At 41.5% G+C, this 22082-nt stretch overlaps 1 protein-coding gene across 1 annotated transcript in view; it reads right to left on the reverse strand.

Moving 5' to 3' along the window:
• Positions 1-11108: 11108 nt before the first annotated feature.
• Positions 11109-22082, reverse strand: part of LOC126358741 (DNA repair protein RAD51 homolog 1) — an 81379-nt gene continuing 70405 nt past the window's right edge. The window contains exon 7 of the mRNA XM_050007574.1: positions 11109-11343. Coding sequence (XP_049863531.1) covers positions 11220-11343 — 124 coding nt within the window. The 3' untranslated portion in view covers positions 11109-11219. The remainder of the gene's footprint in view (positions 11344-22082) is intronic.

The raw sequence follows: 22082 nt of genomic DNA on the forward strand, positions 1-22082 counted from the left end.
CGGTGTGTGGCGGAGGGCACTTTACGTGCCACTGTCATTACCTCCCTTTCCTGCTCCAGTCGCGTATGGTTCGCAGGAATAACGACAGTCTGAAAGCCTCCGTGCGCGCTCTAATCTCTCTAATTTTACATTCGTGATCTCCTCGGGAGGTATAAGTAGGGGGAAGCAATATATTCGATACCTCATCCAGAAACGCACCCTCTCGAAACCTGGCGAGCAAGCTACACCGCGATGCAGAGCGCCTCTCTTGCAGAGTCTGCCACTTGAGTTTGCTAAACATCTCCGTAACACTATCACGGTTACCAAATAACCCTGTGATGAAATGCGCCGCTCTTCTTTGGATCTTCTCTATCTCCTCGTCAACCTGATCTGGTACGGATCCCACACTGATGAGCAATACTCAAGTATAGGTCGTACGAGTGTTTTGTAAGCCACATCCTTTGTTGTTGGACTACATTTTCTAAGGACTCTCCCAATGAATCTCGACCTGGTACCAGACTTACCAACAATTAATTTTATATGATCATTCGACTTCAAATCGTTCCGCACGCATACTCCCAGATATTTTACAGAAGTAACTGCTACCAGTGTTTGTTCCGCTATCATATAATAATACAATAAAGGAGCCTTCTTTCTATGTATTCGCAATACATTACATTTGTCTATGTTAAGGATCAGTTGCCACGCCCTGCGCCAAGTGCCTATCCGCTGCAGATCTTCCTGCATTTCGCTACAATTTTCTAATGCTGCAACTTCTCTGTATACTACAGCATCATCCGCGAAAAGCCGCATAGAACTTCTGACACTATCTAGTAGGTCATTTATATATATTGTGAAAAGCAATGGTCCCATAACACTCCCCTGTGGCATGCCAGAGGTTACTTTAACATATGTAGACGTCTCTCCATTGATAACAACAAGCTGTGTTCTGTTTGCTAAAAACTCTTCAATCCAGCCACACAGCTGGTCTGATATTGCGTAGGCTCTTACTTTGTTTATCAGGCGACAGTGCGGAACTGGTATCTAACGCCTTCCAGAACTCAAAGAAAATAGCATATACCTGGGAGCCTGTATCTAATATTTTCTGGGTCTCATGAACAAATAAAGCGAGTTGGATCTCTCACGATCGCTGTTTCCAGAATCCATGCTGATTCCTACAGAGCAGATTCCGGGTTTCCAAAAACGACATGATACTCGAGCAAAAAACATGTTCTAAAATTCTACAACAGATCGACGTCAGAGATATAGGTCTATAGTTTTGCGCATCTGCTTGATGACCCTTCTTCAAGACTGGGACTACCTGTGCTCTTTTCCAATCATTTGGAACCTTCCGTTCCTCTAGAGACTTGCAGTACACGGCTGTTAGTAGGGGGGCAAGTTCTTTCACGTACTCTGTTTAGAATCGAATTGGTATCCCGTCAGGTCCAGTGGACTTTCCTCTGTTGAGTGATTCCAGTTGCTTTTCTATTCCTTGGACACTTATTTCGATGTCAGCCATTTTTTCGTTTGTGCGAGGATTTACAGAAGGAACTGCTGTGAAACAGCTTTGGAAAAAGGTGTTAAGTATTTCAGCTTTACGCGTGTCATCCTCTGTTTCAATGTCATCATCATCCCAGAGTGTCTGGATATGCTGTTTCGAGCCACTTACTGATTTAACCTAAGACCACAACTTCCTAGGATTTTCTGTCAAGTCGGTACATAGAATTTTACTTCCGAATTCACTTAACGCTTCACGCATAGCCATCCTTACACTAACTTTGACATCGTTTAGCTTCTGTTTGTCTCGGAGGTTTTGGCTGCGTTTAAACTTGGAGTGAAGCTCTCTTTGCTTTCGCAGTAGTTTCCTAACTTTGTTGTTGTACCACGGTGGGTTTTACCCGTCCCTCACAGTTTTATTCGGCACGTACCTGTCTAAAACGCATTTTACGATTGCCTTGAACTTTTTCCATAATCACTCAACAGTGTCAGTGTCGGAACAGAAATTTTCGTTTTAATCTGTTAAGTAGTTTGAAATCTGCCTTCTATTACTCTTGCTAAACAGATAAACCTTCCTCCCTTTTTTTATATTCCTATTAACTTCCATATTCAGGGATGCTGCAACGGCCTTATGATCACTTATTCCCTGTTCTGCACATACAGAGTCGAAAAGTTCGGGTGTGTTTGTTATCAGTAGGTCCAAGATGTTATCTCCATGAATCGGTTCTCTGTTTAATTGCTCGAGGTAATTTTCGGATAGTGCACTCAGTATAATGTCACTCGATGCTCTGTCCTTACCACCCGTCCTAAACATCTGAGTGTCCCAGTCTATATCTGGTAAATTGAAATCTCCACCTAAGACTATAACATGCTGAGGAAATTTATGTGAAATGTATTGCAGATTTTCTCTCAGTTGTTCTGCCACTAATGCTGCTGAGTCGGGAGGTCGGTAAAAGGAGCCAATTATTAACCTAGCTCGGTTGTTGAGTGTAACCTCCACCCATAATAGTTCATAGGAACTATCCACTTATACTTCACTACAGGATAAACTACTACTAACAGCAACAAACACTCCACCACCGGTTGCATGCAATCTATCCTTTCTAAACACTGTCTGTGCCTTTGTAAAAATTTCGGCAGAATTTATCTCTGGCTTCAGCCAGCTTTCTGTACCTATAACGATTTCAGTTTCGGTGCTTTTTACCAGAGCTTGAAGTTCCGGTACTTTACCAATGCAGCTTCGACAGTTTACAATTACAATACCAATTGCTGCTTGGTCCCCGCATGTACTAACTTTGCCCCGCACCCTTTGAGGCTGTTGCCCTTTCTGTACTTGCCCGAGGCCATCTAACCTAAAAAACCGACCAGCCCACGCCACACAACCCCTGCTACCCATGTAGCCGCTTGCTGCGTGTAGTGGGCTCCTGACCTATCTAGCGGAACCCGAAACCCCACCACCCTATGGCGCAAGTCGAGGAATCTGCAGTCCACACGGTCACAGAACCGCCTCAACCTCTTATTTAGACCCTCCACTCGGCTCTGTACCAAAGGTCCGCAGTCAGTCCTGTAGACGATGCTGCAGATGGTGAGCTCTGCTTTCATCCCGCTAGCGAGACTGGCAGTCTTCACCAAATCAGATAGACGCCGGAAGCCAGAGAGGATTTCCTCCTATCCATAGCGACACGCATCATTGGTGCCGACATGAGCGACCACCTGCAGATGGGTGCACCCTGTACCCTTCATGGCATCCGGAAGGACCCTTTCCACATCTGGAATGACTCCCCCCAGTATGCACAAGGAGTGCACATTGGTTTTCTTCCCCTCTCTTGCTGTCATATCCCTAAAGGGCCCCATTATGCGCCTGACGTTGGAGCTCCCAACTACTAGTAAGCCCACCCTCTGCGACCGCCCGGATCTTGCAGACTGAGGGGCAACCTCTGGAACAGGACAAGCAGCCATGTCACGCCGAAGATCAGTATCAGCCTGAGACAGAGCCTGAAACCGGTTCGTCAGACAAACTGGAGAGGCCTTCCGTTCAGCCCTCCGGAATTTCTTTCGCCCCCTGCCACACCTCGAGACGACCTCCCACTCTACCACAGGTGAGGGATCAGCCTCAATGTGGGCAGTATCCCGGGCAGCCACAGTCGTAGTATGATCGGGGGATGCGTGGGACGAGCTGGCCGTCCCCGACAAACCCCCATCCGGACCCCCACAGTGATGCCCATTGGCAACAGCCTCAAGCTGTGTGACCGAAGCCAACACTGCCTTATGCTGGGAGCGAAGGGATGCCAACTCATCCTGCATCCGAACACAGCAGTTGCAGTGCCTATCCATGCTAAAAACTGTTGTGCAAAGAACGTCTGAACTAATCTACAGAGAGCACAAACAAATCGACACAAAATTTAAACGGTTATTAAAATACAAGATTGCCTAGTAAATGCAGTAATGCTGCTACTTGCGCACTGCTGACACACTGCTCGGCGGCGGAAGGAGACTACGCGGTAGGAAGATAGGTTAAGGAAGGGCAAACCTGCATTTGCATCATTACAAGACTTAGAGAAAGCTTTTGACAATGTTGATTGGAACACTCTTTTTCAAGTTCTAAAGGTGGCAGTTGTAAGATACAGGGAGCAAAAGGCTATTTAGAATTTGTACAGAAACCAGATGGCGGTTAGGACAGCCAAGGGGCACAAAAGGAAATCATTGGTTGAGAAGGGAGTGACACAGGGTTGTAGCCTATTCCCGATGTTATTCAATCCTGTATACTGGGCAAACAGTAAAGGAAACAAAAGAAAAATTTGTAGTAGGAATTTAAGACCAGGGAGAAAAAACGAAAACTTTGAGGTTTGCCAATGACATTGTAATTCTGTGAGAAACAGCAAAGGACTTGGAAGAGCAGTTGCATGGAATGGACAGTGCCTTGAAAAGAGGATATAAAGTGAACATCAACAAAAGCAAAATGAGGATAATGGAATGTAGTCAAATTAAATCAGTTGATGCTGAGGGAATTTGATTATGAAATGAGACACTTAAATTAGTAGAAGAGTTTTGCTATTTGGGGAGCAAAATAACTGATGATGATTGAAGTAGGGAGGATATGAAATGTGGACTGGCAATGGCAAGAAAAGTGTTTCTGAAGAAGGGAAATTTGTTACATCAAGTATGGATTTAGGTGTCCTTTCTTAAAGTATTTGTACGGAGTGTGGCCATGTATGAGAATGAAACATGGACACTAAATAGTTTAGACAAGAAGAGAATAGAAGCTTTTGAAATGTGGTGCTACACAAGAATGTCGAAAATTAGATGGCTATATCATGTAAGTAATGAGGCGGTACTGAACAGAACTGGGAGAAGAGAAATTTGTGGTACAACCTGACTAGAAAAAGGGACCGGTTGGTAGGACACATTCTGAAGCATCACGGGATCACCAATTTAGTACTGGAGGGATGCATTGGGAGGGGGGTTAAAAATCGTAGAAGGCGTCCTAGAGGTGAGTACAGCAAGCAAATTCAGAAGGACATAGGTTGCAGCAGTTACTCAGAGATGAAGAGGCTTGCAAAGGATAAAATAGCATGGAGAGCTGCATCAAACCAGTCTTTGGACAGAAGACCACAACAACAACATCATAACAACAACGACAACGACTTAATCATCCATTTTTCATTGTGTCAAGATGCTTTTACATTAAATTTCATAACAGTATTTCAGTATCATCCAATAATGGCAATATGGAACTAATCAACACACCAAATTTAATCTGCTTAGCTTAGAATGCATGTTACTGCGAGTGTCTGTTTAGTTTTATGCCTTAAATAATTTTATCCTTCACAAGGTAAATTAATGTCCAAAAATGCAATAATTGGGTGGTAATTTATACGTATCTGTCACACCTAAAGAGGCTGCAGCATCAATATTTTGTTCATGGCCTGTTCTTCAGTTGCAATATAGTGTGCAGGGTGATTCTTATTTTCTGATGATTGTGCAAAATTAGCTTACATCACAAATATTAGCAACATCATTTCTGTAATATGAAAATACAGTACATCTAAGAAAAGTGATAAATTGTGTAACGTATACTGTCGATCAGATGGCTCGCTGGACCCATCTGCTGCTACGTGGCGAACAATTTTGTCTTAATTGAAATACACACTACCCTGTATCAAATTTTTTTGTATTATGGATTTTATGTTGTTAATATTTGTGATACGCTGATTTTGCTTGCACCCCTTCAGAAATGCCTACATTATTCCAGAGAAAATTGTAAATTAAGACATACTGCAGTTACAGTGTAGCCACATGCCTCATCAATACACAAGACTGCAGTATATGAGATGAGGCCAAAAAATAATGGGAATTTTTGTTTTCTTAAAGAATCTTTATTTATTCATCAACATCAGCTGTGTCACCTCCAAAGTAATTTCCCTCAGATATAATACACTTCAGACAGTACTACTTCCAATCTTGGAAGCACTTCAGGAACTCACTCACAATTATGCTATTGAGCTCTTTCAGTGACTCTGTTTTTTCTCATCAATGGTGGTAAAACAACATCCTTTCATTGTTCTCTTCAGCCTCGGGATTAGAAAGAAGTCACAGGGGGCCATGTCTGATGAATATGTTGGCTGAGACAACATAATGGTTTAGTTTTTCACCAAAAAATCATGAACAAACTTTGAGGTGTAAGTGGGAGCATTATTGTGATGCAGTTTCCGCAAGGGGTTTTACCACAGCTCTGGTCATTTTATTCAGATTGCTTCACAAAAGGCATATAACTTACGGGTAGTATTCCTAATTGACCATATGACCATAAGGCAGGAACTTACAATGCACTATCCCATTGTAATCGAAGAAAACCTTCACATGTAATCGAACTTGTCAATGTTTTTTCTTCAGTCTTGGCTCTTCAGGCAGTTTCCATAGGGATGATTGGGCCTCGATTTCAATGTCATTCCCATATACCCATGTTCCATCACCTGTTATACCCTTCTTTAGAAGTTCTGGATCATTGTTGACTTTGTGAGGTAACGGGCGAATTGTGACGCCCTGAAAATATTCTAAGTTCAGAGTTGGCGTGACCGCACGGGCCGCTTGGCCAGCCGGGGCCTGTCAGCAAACACGTGGTGCCAAATGTTAGCAGGGCAAGAGGGATAGCCCCAGCACATGGTCCAGCCTCGTGGCTGGGAATTACATAGTGACGCTGTGTCAATGAAGGAGACACGCTGGGAATGCCAAAGATGACGGACTTTGTGAAACCTTAATGGCAGATGTTTCACAGTTTGTATAGAAATTAATAGTAGCCAGATGAATCGCGATAACCAAAAAGAAACATGTACGTTACCATTATTTGCATGACAATTCTGATGGTATAACCACATTTTCAATATATTTATTAGTTTAAAGTTTAGTATCTGACGATAAATTATACATGTAACGCCATCAACAAATTTCCAAAATCTAAACAGTTCATCCAATTTCGTTGATCTATGTTTGTCTTTAGAAAGCTATTTGTGTAAATCTAAATTGGTGTGAATTACAGTCATGTAACTTAAATAGTACATGAGTTATTGGAGGTCAAAGTGGCCGATTACTACTAATGGTGTCAGGCCGTTCATACTCCACGGTGACATGAAAAAATGGTGGCAGCATGATCATAAATACATTTATTTGTCTATGTCTTTGTTTATATCTGATATATACTATTCAAGAAGAAATTGGTTAAATATTTACTGTGTTTTAGAAAGCTCAGAGACATTAGGCTACTGGCCTACCTTTTGTTGCTATTCCTTTGATATACGTTTATTTAATTTGTTTATGTATTTAATAATGTGTGTTAGAGAGTGTTTATGGTCCAAGCATATGAATATTTACTTAATTTCAAGTTATTTAAGTGTAAATCCAGTATTTTGAATGTGTTTCAAAATGTGTGTGTGCGTTGGCTTGGAGACATGACGGAAGCACTCTAAGCAAACACATCGCTCATTACTAAGAGACACGTATGGAGGTTGGGGAGGAGCATCATTTCCAGACAGGACATGGAAGGTGCTGGACGTGACGACGCGACGGATGGACAGTTGGCGGAAACACTTTGACAGTGGAGCAGTTTGTGCATGGTCACAGCAGACATAAATATTTTGGAGTGCGACCTGTGCTTTTGTGTGATTTCTGTGGCTTCTGCAGTGAAGACGTAGTACGCATTCAGATGTAAATGTCTCATTAGCTATGTTGTTGTTCATAACTAATTATGTGAGGTAGGAGTCTATTGTTTCCCTGCTACTCAATTTATATTTTATTTAATTGCTGGACCATCGACACCAACAAGTGTTCTCCAGAAATATACAACATTCTCAAAAGTACTTCTACGATTGTACACATCATTTAAATTCGTTAAGGTAGTACCTGCAGATTTTATTTAATTGTAATCTTCCATATTGTATACTGTAGATTCAGAGTATTTGGTTTGTAATGCGGCAACTATGTATCCCAGCTCCTAGACAATGAAACCAGCCAAAACTTTTAATATTTCAACTCTGAGTCAGAGGGTACATAGTTGAGGGCCACCACACCACCACATCATTTCATATATTCTTTTTGAAAGCCGGCAAGTTCATTCAGCAATTCCTGAGCGATGTCTTCACAGTGTCGTATTTGGTCAAAATTCAACATGAATCATGAATTAGCAAAAGTCCCCAGAGTTACATTTTCAGAAACAAAAAAAAAACTATTATCTTACTGACACCTATATTGCACTACATTACGGCATCAAAACTACATAAGACTTTCATTACAAAAGTGTGATCTTGTACCACCTTCATGTTCAAATTTTGATTTAAAAAAAGGACTTAAGTCGTTTTTCAAATTAACTTCTGTTTTGCTTCCTATGTAATAAAATTCTGGCATATAAATACATAATAATGTATTTTCTTTATTGAAAAACACATTCAGAATACATAGAGCAGTAAATCATCCAGGGGAATAAACATACAGGACAAAATTTCCAATACAAAATTGCAATTTTACTCATTTGTCCTTGTTTCCCAAGCTGCAATTTTCTCATAAAATGCTTTGGATTCATTAGTCGTGAATGTACTTGAGCATTTTGCGCATATCTTTAATTTTATTTTCATTAATTGGACGCGCACAATTTGGATAAGCATGTCTGTGTGATAGTTCTGGGACATGTGGATATGTTGGCCCAAGGATGAAAGAATGTTGAATTATTCCTCCTATGAATGGTTTTGCCACAGCTATTCCGATCTGTTCTGCACAAAAGCAGAATTCCATAAAACTTGAAACAGTGAAAGATACCTTATTATCTCTAGGAACGCCCTTAACAGACGTATCCATGGAATTGGCATTTCTTTTGGATTAATGTGGCAACCAGCTGTTGTAGTCATAAACATCCTGACTTTCAACAAGTGTAACTGTAAAATTTCCTTTAGCGCTAGAGCTGACTATGAGTTCACACACGTCCTTCAGTGTGTAGATTATGTCCACACGCCTGTCGTCGTTTGACTACTGCGAAGTCCCTATCATTTGGCAGAAAGGAGTGTCCTCTGATAGGTAAAAGAAGTCCTATTCTGACCTGGACAGCTGTCACTAAACAACCAAAATTCTTTAACACTAGATGAGACACATGTATTGAAATAATGGAGGAGGAAACTGCATACCTCATTTGGAGTTTTCTTAGCTTGCCCCTCATGGTAGATGTAGAAGCACACTGAATTAGTTTTCATGTTACGCTCAGAGAAAACTGGAATTGTCAGCTGATGATAATAATACGTGTCCTGAATTGGTATCTTAGGCAAGCATACATTTTGCATGTAGTCAAATGTTAAAGCAAGAAAATCCTCTCTCTCAGTGCATAACTTGATTGTATCTTCTTGTTTTTTGTAGAACTTTTTTCTGTGACGTTTGTTCTGCTGCAGCTACACGTTTAGCACAAATATTAAGGGCACCGCTTTTCACTTTAACTCTCAGTTCTTCACACGTAATGCATGTGTCTACACTGGGCCTACCAATGGTTATTGAAATATCTGTGATAATAGTGCTAAGACACTTTACTATCAGGATATTCGACAAGAAACATTTCATGTATAGTTTTCACAGTTAGTTCACTGTTTAAGTAGAAAACATCTGTGTTTCCATAGCGGGTTTGTTTAGGTGGAAATGATACAATACGGGCACGAACAGAAGCAAGTATATCAGCCTCTTTTGCGTTCCCCGGTTTTTGTTTTCCACGTTGGTCTTTAGGAGACTTGCCATGAAGCAGCAACTTACACAATCTCTTCATCCTGGATTTGGTAACACAATAAACACTGAGTAAGGCCATCTTACATACCTCTATCTGCTTGCCTGAATCTTTAACATAATACTTGAACCTGGCCTAATACCAGGCTCGTCTTTCCTTCCTCTACATCTTTTTATGGTAATACTTTCAGTTTGTCCCTGTAAGAACACATCTTGTTCGTTCTTAGTGTCAAAATCTTTCATGTAATTAACTGCTTCTAACAATGCATTTACAGAAATCAGGTTGAGACATTGTTTCCTGCATCTGAAATATATCACAAATTTTTATAAACAAGAGACTCAATTCATGAGGAACTGCTGTTAGACGCCATTTTCGTTTTCAACTAACGTATCGCAGGTCTACCACATGAATCTGTTAACAATTATCATTACCTGACAAGTAAGACAACTTAAGTCCTGGACTGAGGCTGTTTTGCTTGTAAACACAAACGTTCTGTTACTGGAAATAATGTGCAGAAGTTTGGGACTAAAGTAATGCACATTGGGTACAGGAACATTGCTGTACCCATAACTCAAAACCATGAAAATGTGGACTTGAGTTATTTTGCAAATTCACGATTCTGTTTTGGAATGAATTTTGATGCTAAATGTTTCACTTCCAAAACAACTGAGAAAACTGCTTGGTATGAGATAAGGACATGCTGACATTGTCAAGAATCTCTCTGATGGTGATTCGGCGATTCTCCAGAACAATTTTCTTTCCTTTACTTCTTCCACATTGTCGTCAGTAATTGATGTGCTGAGGTATCCAGGTTGTTCGTCGTCTTACTCATAGCAAATTTACCAAAAGCCAGTCAACATTTCAAATGCGATGCTACACCTTATTCCATTCCCCAAGCAAAATTTAATACAAATTCTTTGATCCATTTTTTGACCTTTTTGATTGTCAAATAAATTAAATATTTAAAAAGAGATGAAAATGCAAACATACATCAGGAACATGTGTACCAACGACACACACACACACACACACACACACACACACACACACACACACACACAAAATTAATTAATTAAAACTGGATGTATAAAGCCCATGAAATTAAAAAAAAACCTCCCATTACTTGTTGACCACAAATCGTACTTACTTGCCTTACAGCATGATGCAGATTTATAATGAATTATACATTGAAAGTAATTTCAGCGTTAGCTTAGGATTAAAAAATCAATGGAAACTGATATTCTCAATGTATGTTACCCTATTTTACATAATAAAATTATTTATAAAAGTTGTGTACACATCCATTTACACTCTTCTTCCTCAGCCACAAAACAATTCCAGACAGTCATACTGATCAGAACATAATTACTGAACAAAAAGGTAGTTTGAGGTTTGGATTTTTTTAATAAGAATATACATAAAAACGACATGTTTTAACACTCTTATTAGCTAATTTTACTGTACAAAAGATCTTTTTTACAGCAGAGTACTAATTTCACTCTTTGGCATCTCCAATACCATCTGCATTTATAGCAAACATAGCTTCTGTTTCTGGTAAACATGGGGAATCATATATCTTACAGATCCTTGTTTCACCTCTTCCTTTTCTCAAATACAACCTGTGAATAAAAATTAAATATTTTAAGCTTAAATTCATCAACAAAATTTTAATACAGTTGAATTTTCTTATAATGTCATCAGTTATGAGAACTTGGCTATAACGTCGTGATTTCTGTGATACAGCCTTATTCCTCGTAAGGGACATACTTCTCATCCTTGCTTAATACGACAAATGTATGTGCCTTTACCTCGTAGATTTCATCATTTTCAGCCTCAAGTTAGCAACAAGAATTTCCAACAATCAATGTACTGTAGAAGGAAATCTATCATAATATGGCAGCATGGCATGTTGTTCTCTCTGCTCTTCCATCATCAACAGATGTAGTATAGACTCCTTACCTCATCGTTACTACAGTAGAGGCAATCAGAGAACTTGTCAACAATACATGTTATATCACTTTCCCTCACGATTTGTTATGAAATGCAAGGATTTTAGAACAGCACAACCAATAAAAGAAACGTTTTTACGTTGGAGGAAAAAGTGAAAGTGATTTATGTAACTGAGAATGGAACTAAAAAGGCTCATGTGTGTCATCAATTTGGCCTTGTAAATTTTACAGTCCTAATGATTTGGAAGAACAAGAATAAAACTTCTACTGCTTTTGAACAAAATGGAGCTAAAGTGATTATGAAAAGCTGAACAGAATGGCATGGGTGAAGTTCTGCTTCGGTGGTTAAAGCAACAGAGAAGCACCAAAAATGGCTCTGAGCACTATGGGACTTAACTTCTAAGGTCATCAATCCCCTAGAACTTAGAACTACTTAAACCTGACTAACCTAAGGACATCACACCCATCCATGCCCGAGGCAGGATTCGAACCTGCGACCATAGCGGTCGTGCGGTTCCAGACTGTAGCACCTAGAGCCGCTCGGCCGCCCTGGCCGGCACAGAAGCATCAATGTACCCTTTAGTGGACCACTCCTTATAGTGAAAGCAGAAGAATTTGCCATGAAATTAAAAGAAGAGGAATTTATGTGCAGCAGTGGTTGTATTGACAGATTCCAGCAATGTCACGGCATTACTTTTGACAGAGTGAGCGGTGAAGCCAACAGTGTGAATACTAACACAATCCAACAACAGCTTACTACTGTGTGACCAACAGTTGGTATAGAAGATGCAGACTGTGACATCTTTAATGCAAACGACACTGGCATTTTCTTTACATTAACACCTGACAAACTCTGAAATTCAAGGGCAAAAAATATGTTGATGGCAAGTTCTCTACAGAACAAATAACAGTTCAGGTTTCTGCTAACACAGAAGGAACTGGGATGCAAAAATTGCTCATGATAGGTAAATCAAAAAATTCTAGTTGTTTTAAGCATGTAAAAAATCTGCCCGTGCACTGCAATGCTAATAAAAAGTCCTGGATGACCTCTAAACTCTTTGAAGCTAAAATAAGGTGTTGGGATCAGCAGCTTAGAAGTCATAAAAGGAAGATACTGGTTCTTCTTGACAACTGTCTAGCACATCCTACACTCTCTGATTTGGAGAATATTAACCTTTAATTTCCTCCTGTAAAATGTCAAGCTTTTTGCAGCTTATGGACCATGGAGTAATTAGGATTCTAGCATGTCACTACCATAAGCTCATATAACTGAAAATGATAAAATGCAGTGAGAAGAAACAGGATTATTCCATTACACTGATGGATGCAATCAGATGCATTCCCAAAGTTTGGAGGCAGTTCACAGCACAAGCCATCAAGAACTGTTTCCGTCATGTGGGAATTACAACTGAAGGAATAAATGCCACCAATATTGAAGACACATTCGGTGATACTGACGATCTGCTGCTATCTGCATCATTGCCAGAAATCAACTGTGACAATCTCAATCAGTTGGACTATGAAATGTAGCAACAGTAGATGATGACCTCGTTGGAACTGAAGTGCAAACTGATGACAAAACTGCAAATGAAATGAACAATCAGGGCCACAGTGACCATGAAGTTCGCGAAAGAAATAAAGTGCCTCTCCCCACTTTTAGTGACACTTTACAAGCCATTAGAATTGTAAACATGTTCTATGAAGCTAGAGAAGGGAGTAGCAAAATTGCAAATGAAATCAACTACTTTTCATTCATCTATACAGAAACAGATATGCAGCTGGCAACTAATTTCTTCGTTAAATGAAACATAGAGTGAGGAAAAAGAGAGTGGAGCACATTTTATTCCAATAAGGAACTGTGATTTTATTCCAATAAGGAACTGTGAAGTACATATGGTCAGCATGCTTGAAATTTTTTTTACATACTGTTTATATTCATCAAAATAACACTCATAAACATCAATATATCACTGAAAGAGTCTCCTTTTCCTCTTTACCCAGTAGAAAGTCTTGAACTGGATTCTATTTCAGTGCACTCATCATATCAACCCATATTATTAACTGGCCCAAAATGATGTTTTTTCAAACAAGAATTGAGCAGTAGAATAAAAGGAGGTAATTAGAGGCGGATTCATATGGTAAAGAGTATTTGAAACTGGCTTTCCCAAAAGTCTCTCTTTAACACTGATGCATGAAAGGAACATTTTGCTGTGAAGAATATACATTTTGCTGATGTCTTTGTGGATGTGTATGACCTTTCTCAGGCATTTAAGCATTAGCAAGAAAATTGCAGTCAGTATAGTGTGAAATACGCAAGAATAGCATCTTCCAGGCCAAGGTAACACTGGTTATCAAGTTCATTTACAATATGCTCACTTAAGCATTCTTTGATGAAGATGTCTTGTACATGCTATAGACCATCACACAGGAACTCCAAACTGCATCAGGATCCACTGCAGGTACTACGACATTTAGGTGGGAGGTGAGAAAACTTGGATTTCATGGTCAAGCAGCTGCTCACATCACACTAGTAAATGCCAAATGACGCCTCACTTGCGTGTAAGGAGCATAAACATTTGACAATTGAACTGGAAAAACATTGTGTGGAGTGATGAATCATGATACACAATGTGGCAATCCAATGGAGGGGTGTGGGTATGGCGAATGCCCGGTGAAAGTCATCTGCCAGCGTGTGTAGTGAGACAGTTAAATTTGGAAGCAATGGTGTTACGGTGTGGTTGTGTTTTTCATGGAGAGGTCTTGCACCCCTAATTGTTTTGTGTAGCACTATCACAGCACAGGCCTACATTGATGTTTTAAGCACCTTCTTTTGTCCCACTGTTGAAAAGCAATCTGGGGATGGCATTTGTATATTTCAACACGATCGAGCACCTGTGGCAGAGTGGTTACACAACAATAACATCCCTGTAATGGACTGGCCTGCACAGAGTTCTGACCTGAGTCCTATAGAACACCTGTGGGATGTTTTGGAATGCCAACTTCATGCCAGGCCTCACCAACCGACATTGATACCTCTCCTCAGTGCAGCACTCTGTGAAGAATGGGCTGCCATTTCCCAAGAAACCTACCAGCACCTGATTGACCGTATGCCTGCTAGAGTGGAAGCTATCATCAAGGCCAACACCATATTGAATTCCAGCATTACCGGTGGATGGCACCACAAACTTGAAAATCATTTTCAGCCAGATTTCCGCATACTTTTGATCACATAGTGTATAAATATTTATGTTTAACTATTTTGCTTGACATTTTGGACATTATATAGTGAGGTTATAAGCATTTCTGTCACTTTCTGCTGATCTATAATGCAGTGATAATATAAATTTCTGCTCACAAATTTCATATAAAGCCCTTCTACATGTATTCTTGTTCTTGTTCTACAGCTCTTATTCTCCTGCTTTGTGCCATACAAAATTTAATTTTAACAGCGCAAGGTAATGAACATTTGTTTACTTGATATTATGTTTTGGATGCTGTTGCCAATTACTGAATGTGTGTTTGTGATATCACATGTGCGTCTGAGAGATTAGGTGATTACGGAGACTTTGAGAAGAGGCTATATGATGAGCAGGAACGAAAGTAAAACAAGGGTAATGAAATGCAGTCAAACTGAATCAGGCAATGCTGCGGGAATTAGATGTGGAAATGAGACACTAAAAGTAGCAGATGAGTTATTATTTGGGCACAAAAATAACTGATGATAGCTGAAGTAGGAGAACACAAAATCCAGACTGGTTATAGTTAGGAAAGCATTTCTGAAAAAGATGGTTGGTTGTGGAAGGAGACCAAATGAGATTATTGGTCCTATAATCTAAGAAAGCAAAAACCAAGGGAGGTACAACACAAAAAGGACAGTCAAGTGGAAGGAAAAATGGGCAAGCAAAAGAGGTAAAAGGAACATCAGGGCATCAGGAAGAGGAAAGAACAGAGAACAGTGAGAATGGCACCAGAAACACTACATGTATTGGAGCACCAGCACCACCACTGACCCTTCCCAATCCCCACACAATACTATGATCACAACACAATACTATGATCACAACACAATGGGAACAAACATCAGAGGAAGAAGACCCAAGAAAAGGGGAAACAAAACAGCACAAAAGACTAGACAAACCCCCAGAGGAAAATGGTGTGAGAACCAAGCCGGAGCAGAGACAAGACCAAGGCCTTCATAACCAAGGCTAATACGCACCAATTCCAGAGGGAAATTCAAGGACTTACATGTGTGAGGTCAAACCACTTTCACAAAGAAAACCGAGGACAAATGTAAAAAAGCAAGGGTCATCTGCTAACTCCCAGGACAAGGAAGGTGGGAGAACATATTCAGTGCAAAGGGCCAAAATGCATGGGCAGTCTGGCAAAATATGGACCAACGTGATAAGGGTCCACAACTGCAGGATGGCGGGTGCCTCATTTCGAAGAAAAAGAACACCATGTGGTTGGAGTTGGTGGACGTGGCCACAGGCCCGTCCCGAAAGCCGCATCAGTAATGTGATAAGAGGTCTCATGATTTGAGGACTCAACTGAGCTAACGAGCCACCATCCATTCAGGTTACTTCACAGGACATTGGTCAGACTGATGAGATGATAGCTATCAAGGGACAACAGATTCTTCCTGAGCTTAATGACAGGAACCACAAAGCTGTCTTTCCAATGACAGGGGAAAATGCCTTGAAGAGATATTGCCATTATGGAGGATTGAGGAGTTGAAGCAGTTGGTTATGGGTGGAATCAGGAGCAGGGGCTGAATCATGGGAACAAGAGAGGGCCACAAGAAGATCTCAGCTTGCTGTTTCCGAAGGAGGAAGGTATGTGGACAGGAGGTTGGTGCTGATGCCATCGCAAAATGGGTTACGAGGTGTTCCAAGTTGCTCATGGATCTGTACAAAGGCCACCTGGAAGGGCAAGGCCAGAAACAGAAGACTGCTGCTGACAATCTTAGAGGGTGCAGAGTATAGCCCACAACCACGACAAAGGGACGGAAGAACCAACACACTCATTTGCTGTGTTTTATTAAGTAACAGGATTTGGTGTGAAGCCATTTAAAGGTAATATACCATTGGAGAACAGATGTCAATCACGATGTTGTAAGGCACGACTATGATCATGGCCGTGCTCCACCACGGAAGTGGATGGCAACAAATGGGGCCCATTGAGCATGGAACAGCAATGCCAGCAGCATGAATTATGTTATCAGAGAGATTACAAATGACTTCATCAATAAAACTAGACAGAAAAGGTGTAAACAAGATATGGGAGGTATATAGAGGCCAATCAGCATGATGGAAAGCTCAATGGGGTAACCTGGACATCAGGAGTGGGAAGAGAATAAGAATCAATGAGAGGTGATCACTGTCCCAAAGGTCATTGTGTGGCGACCAGAGTAAAAAAGGAAGAAGAGGACCGGAAGTGAGCAAAAGATCAATGACAGAGAAAATGTCATATGTGGCACTAAAATCAGTAGGGGAACCATCATTAATTAGATATAGGTTGTGTTCCACAAGAAATTGGTCAATGAGGAATCGTTGACTAGAAAAAAAGCACTGCCCCCTAAAGTGTGGTAGGCATAAAAATCTCCACAGAGTAGGAATGTGAAGGGGAGTTGTTGAAGGAGGGCAGTTAGGGTAGTGGGTGTAGGGGGCCTACCAGGAGGGAGATAGAGACCACAAATCGTGACCGCAAAGTCCAAGTGGCCCTGGATGGTAACTGCTTCCAACGTGATACATGAAGGGGGAGCGATATATTAACCATGTCCATATGGACCAAAGTGCAAATTCCACTGGATGCCCTCAAAGGGCTGACCTGGCTCCGAACGAAAGCATGGAACCCACAAAGAGTCGGTGAGTATCAGTGCAATGAGACTCTCGGAGAATGACACAAGATGCTGAGTAAAATGAAATAAGGGATTGCAACTCCAGGAGGTGGCTTTAGTATCCACTAATAAGTATGCAATGGGGATCCAAATGGAAAGTGAACGGACTGGAGCCAATCACGCCACCAGATCACCATCTGTCACCAACAAGGATGGAGTGACAGCCGTAAATAGGAGGTTAGACTCAGGTTGCAAGGAGGGAGATGGTGCCTCTTGGGGTACTGTGGGGTCTTGTCCTGTTACTCATGTTTCTTCTTTGTCTCTTTCATAGGTCGAGGAAAGCAGAGCATGGAGGGAGAGTAGGCTTCTGCAAGATCCAAAGCTGAAAGAGAGTGGACAACCTTGGAGTGCATGGATGCCACGGGGATTGGAGGGGATCCCCATCAGCAGTGGGCACTGAAGAAATGGGACACTTCTCCAGCCGAGGAGGGAGTGCGGCACCAAGAGGGGAGAGCATGGGAATCGCAGAGGAGGGGGAGAGGAGAGGGGGCAGAACTGAGTAAGGAGGAGAGAGGAGAGGGAAAGTACGTAACAGAGGCAACGTTGGGTCTTCAATACAGGGTGAAGTCAGTCATACTTCTGATGAACCTCAGTGTAAGATAAACGATCAAAGGACTTATTTATACTCCTGGATCTCTCTCTCCTCCTTATAAACTGAGCACCACACGGGTGGCAGAACACAGGGGCTCTCCTCATGGAAAAGGTGTCCACATTCACCACATAGATGGTATGCCGTACAGTGGGAAGACATGCACCCAAAACGAAAGCACCAAAAACACCTCATGGGTGGCAGGACATATGGCTTCACGTCACACTGATAACACATAACCTTGACCTTCTCCAGGGGGGTATCTCCTCAAAGGCCAGAATAAAGGCACCAGTTTCAGTGCGAATGTTCTTAAGACATTTCTGGTAACACTGATCAAAATGTACACCCTGTCTTTCCCAACTGGCCCAGAGTTCCTTATCAGTTTGAAGGTGAGGAGTATTGTTCACTGCGGCACTACCAAGATGGTCACAAGCATGAAGGGCTGCAGAAGATGTTTTGATCAACAGCAAACCCAACTGTATCTTACTGAGAGACTCCACTTTGCCAAACTTGTCTTTGATATTTTCCATAAAAATAACAGCTTCTTGGTGGTGAACGTGTCTCCGTTAGTCCTAGTGCAGACCAGGTATCAAGGAAAGTGTTTCACCCCAAGTTGGCAGGCCTTGCCCTCCTCCAGTCATGTAGCCTGGGAAGGGAAGGCTGCAGTCACAAAAGCAGCATTAAATGAGCTATTACCAACCAAAGAGATGGCCACAGAAGAACGGACAACTTTTTGGAGTTTGGTACATTTCATATGCAAAGCATCCACCCTTATACCACCCACTCCATTCACGGGCTCTCCCCACGGGCGTCATCTAGCCACAGCAAGGGCCATCTGGACTAGTGGCCATTGCCGAGGGTTCCGATGCCCCAGAATAACAAGCAACCACTGATTGGCACATACGGGAAGCCAACAGTTCAGGTACCAGAAGTGTGATTCCTGTGTTGTCAGGGGCCTCAGCCAGATGGGTAGATAACAGCCCCATCACATGGACTGGCTACATATGCTAGTGACCTAGTAGGGCGGAGAAGGTCTATGGTAGGAAAAGAGAGATGGGAGGGAGAGTGGGAGATGCTAGGGAGGGAGTTCTTCCCCTAAAAGGCTTATACCATGGAGAGAAAATTTAGAAGTGGTGGTCAAACCCCAAATGTGGACCAAAAACGCCAAAAAAGGATGGATGAAAAGGAAAACAAAAACTGAAAGGAATACAAGAAACCAGGCTGACATCATTTTAAAACATTGCGAGAGGGGAAGGAGGGGCAGAGGATAAGAAGCGAGGACAAGGAGGGAGGGGCACAGGAAAGGAAATGCATACAGAGAAAGGAGAATGGACCACAATAACTTGGGGCCCCATATGCACCATGCATTAACTTGTGAAAAAACTGTGTGCCACCTGAGGGGGGGGGGGGGCTGAAAAAGAAGAATTTGCTAACATCAAAAATAAATTTAGGTGCTAGGAAGGCTTTTCTGAACCTACCTGAAATGTAGCCTAGTACTGAAGTGAAACATGGACAATAAGTAGTTCAGAAAAGATGAGAATACATGCTTTTGAAATGTTATGCTACAGAAGATTGCTAAAGATTATATGGGTAGATAACATAAGTATGAGGAGGCACTGGATGAAACTGGGAGAAAAGAAATTCATGGCACAACTTGACTACAATAATACGTTGGTTGATAGGGCATATTCTGAGGCGTATTCCAGAATTGGAGAGTAGTGTGAGGCATAGAAACTGTAGACACAGACCAAGGGATGAATACAGTAAGGAAGTTCATATGTTACAGCAATTATTATGAGATGGAGAGGCTTGTACAGGATACACTAACATGGAGGAGCCACTTCAAACTAGACTTCAGGCCACAGACGAAGACGACGACAACAGCTTTGCCCTACAACGAGGGTACAGGGTTGTTCTCTGCTAGAGAATATTGCAAATTACCACATAACAATTGCTACTCACCTTATAGAGGAGACGGTGAGTTGCAGACATTGCAAGAGAAGATTGCTATACGTTTTACCTTTTGGCCAAAAGATAATCTTCTGGCAATTTATGGACACTATGCCAATAGAAATGTTCGTCTTTTGAAGCAAACCAATCAGACACCCAATTTTTTACTTCTTCATAGGCATTGAAGTGTTCCTCAGCCAATGCGTGTCCCATTGATGGAAACTAATGGTAATCGGAAGGGGCCAAGTCTGGTGAATATGGCGGGTGGGGTAGCAGCTCCCAGCCAAGTGTTTTGATTGTATCCTGAACCAGTTTTGCTTTGTGTGCAGGTGCATTGTCGTGTAAAAAAATACTTTGCCATGTCTTCTGGCCCATTCTGATCTTTTTTCGATCAATGCATAGTTCAAATTGATCATTTGTTGTCTGTAGTGATTAGTATTCACAGTTTCACCGGGTTTTAGAAGCTAAACACAGAGCTTTGTCTTCTTGCTGAATCGATCTGGTTTTGCAGTTGATGTTGATGGTTGTCCCAGATTAACCCATGATTTTTCCCATTTAGGATTCTTAAAATAAATCCATTTTTCATCGCCAGTAACAATTCGATGCAAAATTGATTTTCTTTCATGCCTTTGAAGCAAAATTTGACAAATGGTTTTTCGGTTTTCCATCTGTCTTTCATTCAATTCATGTGGCACCCATTTTCCACACTTTTGGATCTTTCCCACTGCTTTGAAACGGTCAGAAATTGTTTGTTGTGCAACATTTAGCATTGCTAATATTTGCTTCTGACTCACAAGTATCATCTTCATCCAATATTGCTTGCAATTCAGCATCTTCGAACTTTTTTGGTGGTCTTCCACATTCTACATTTCTTACATCAAAATTGAAACCATCTTTTGCATGTTGCTTCTGATAGAGCATGATCACCATATGCCTCAACAAGCATTCAAAGCGACTCTGCAGCACTTTTTTTCAAATGAAAACAAAAAATTAATGCTTTCTGCAAATCATCACGTTACGGTACAAAATTCGACATTGTTAACACGATGAAAACATGATGTTTGTTCCATGACTTGATGTATACTAAATATCTTTGACAGATGTCATACTAACAAAAAAAATAAAGCTCGTTCACAACAAATGTTCCCAATTGACACATTTGTATCTTAACGCTCATATCATACCGGTACACCATCACGATCTCTTGCCACTCTGGCTGCAGAGACAGTGGTCATGTATGTGTGAGTTGTGCTTGTGTAAATGTATGTTGTTTTCTATTTGTGGAGTAGGTCTTTTGGCCACAAGCTAAAATATATATTAGTCTTTTTATGTGCTGAACTGTTACTGAGTGTCTCCTAGTTATGGTGAAAAGCTATTCATTATTTTCATATTGCTATGAAAAGGAAAGTTGCCACTCACCATATAGTGCAGATGATGAGACATTTGTAGGCACAACAAAGACTGTCACAAATGAAGCTTTCAGCCAGAAAGGCAGTCATTAAAAACAGACAATGGTCACACACTCCAAATACAACTCACACACACATGATTGCAGTCTCGGCCAACTGAAGCCACACTGCAAGCAGCAGCACCAGTGCATGTTGGGAGTGGTGACTGGTTGGTGGTAGGGAGGCTGGGATGGGGAAGGGGAAGGATCGTAAGGGAGGGGTAGTGGACAGTGCAGTGCGGCTGGGAGCATGCAGGGACAAGATGAAGAGAGAGTAGGGCAGCTATGTGCAGTCAGGAGGTAGACGGTGGGCAAGGGAGAAGGGGGGGGGGGGGGTGACGAGGGTAGGGGTAGCAGAAAAAGAGAAATGTAAAAAGGCTGAGTGTGATGGTGGAATGAGGGCTGTGTAGTGCTGGAATAGGAACAGAGAAGGGGCTGAATGGATGAGGATAATGACGTAATGAAGGTTGAGGCCAGGAGGGTTACGGGAACACTGTTCCCACCTGTGCAACTCAGGAAAGTTGCTA

This window comes from Schistocerca gregaria, chromosome 1, assembly GCF_023897955.1.
Source record: "Schistocerca gregaria isolate iqSchGreg1 chromosome 1, iqSchGreg1.2, whole genome shotgun sequence".
Classification (NCBI taxonomy): domain Eukaryota; kingdom Metazoa; phylum Arthropoda; class Insecta; order Orthoptera; family Acrididae; genus Schistocerca; species Schistocerca gregaria.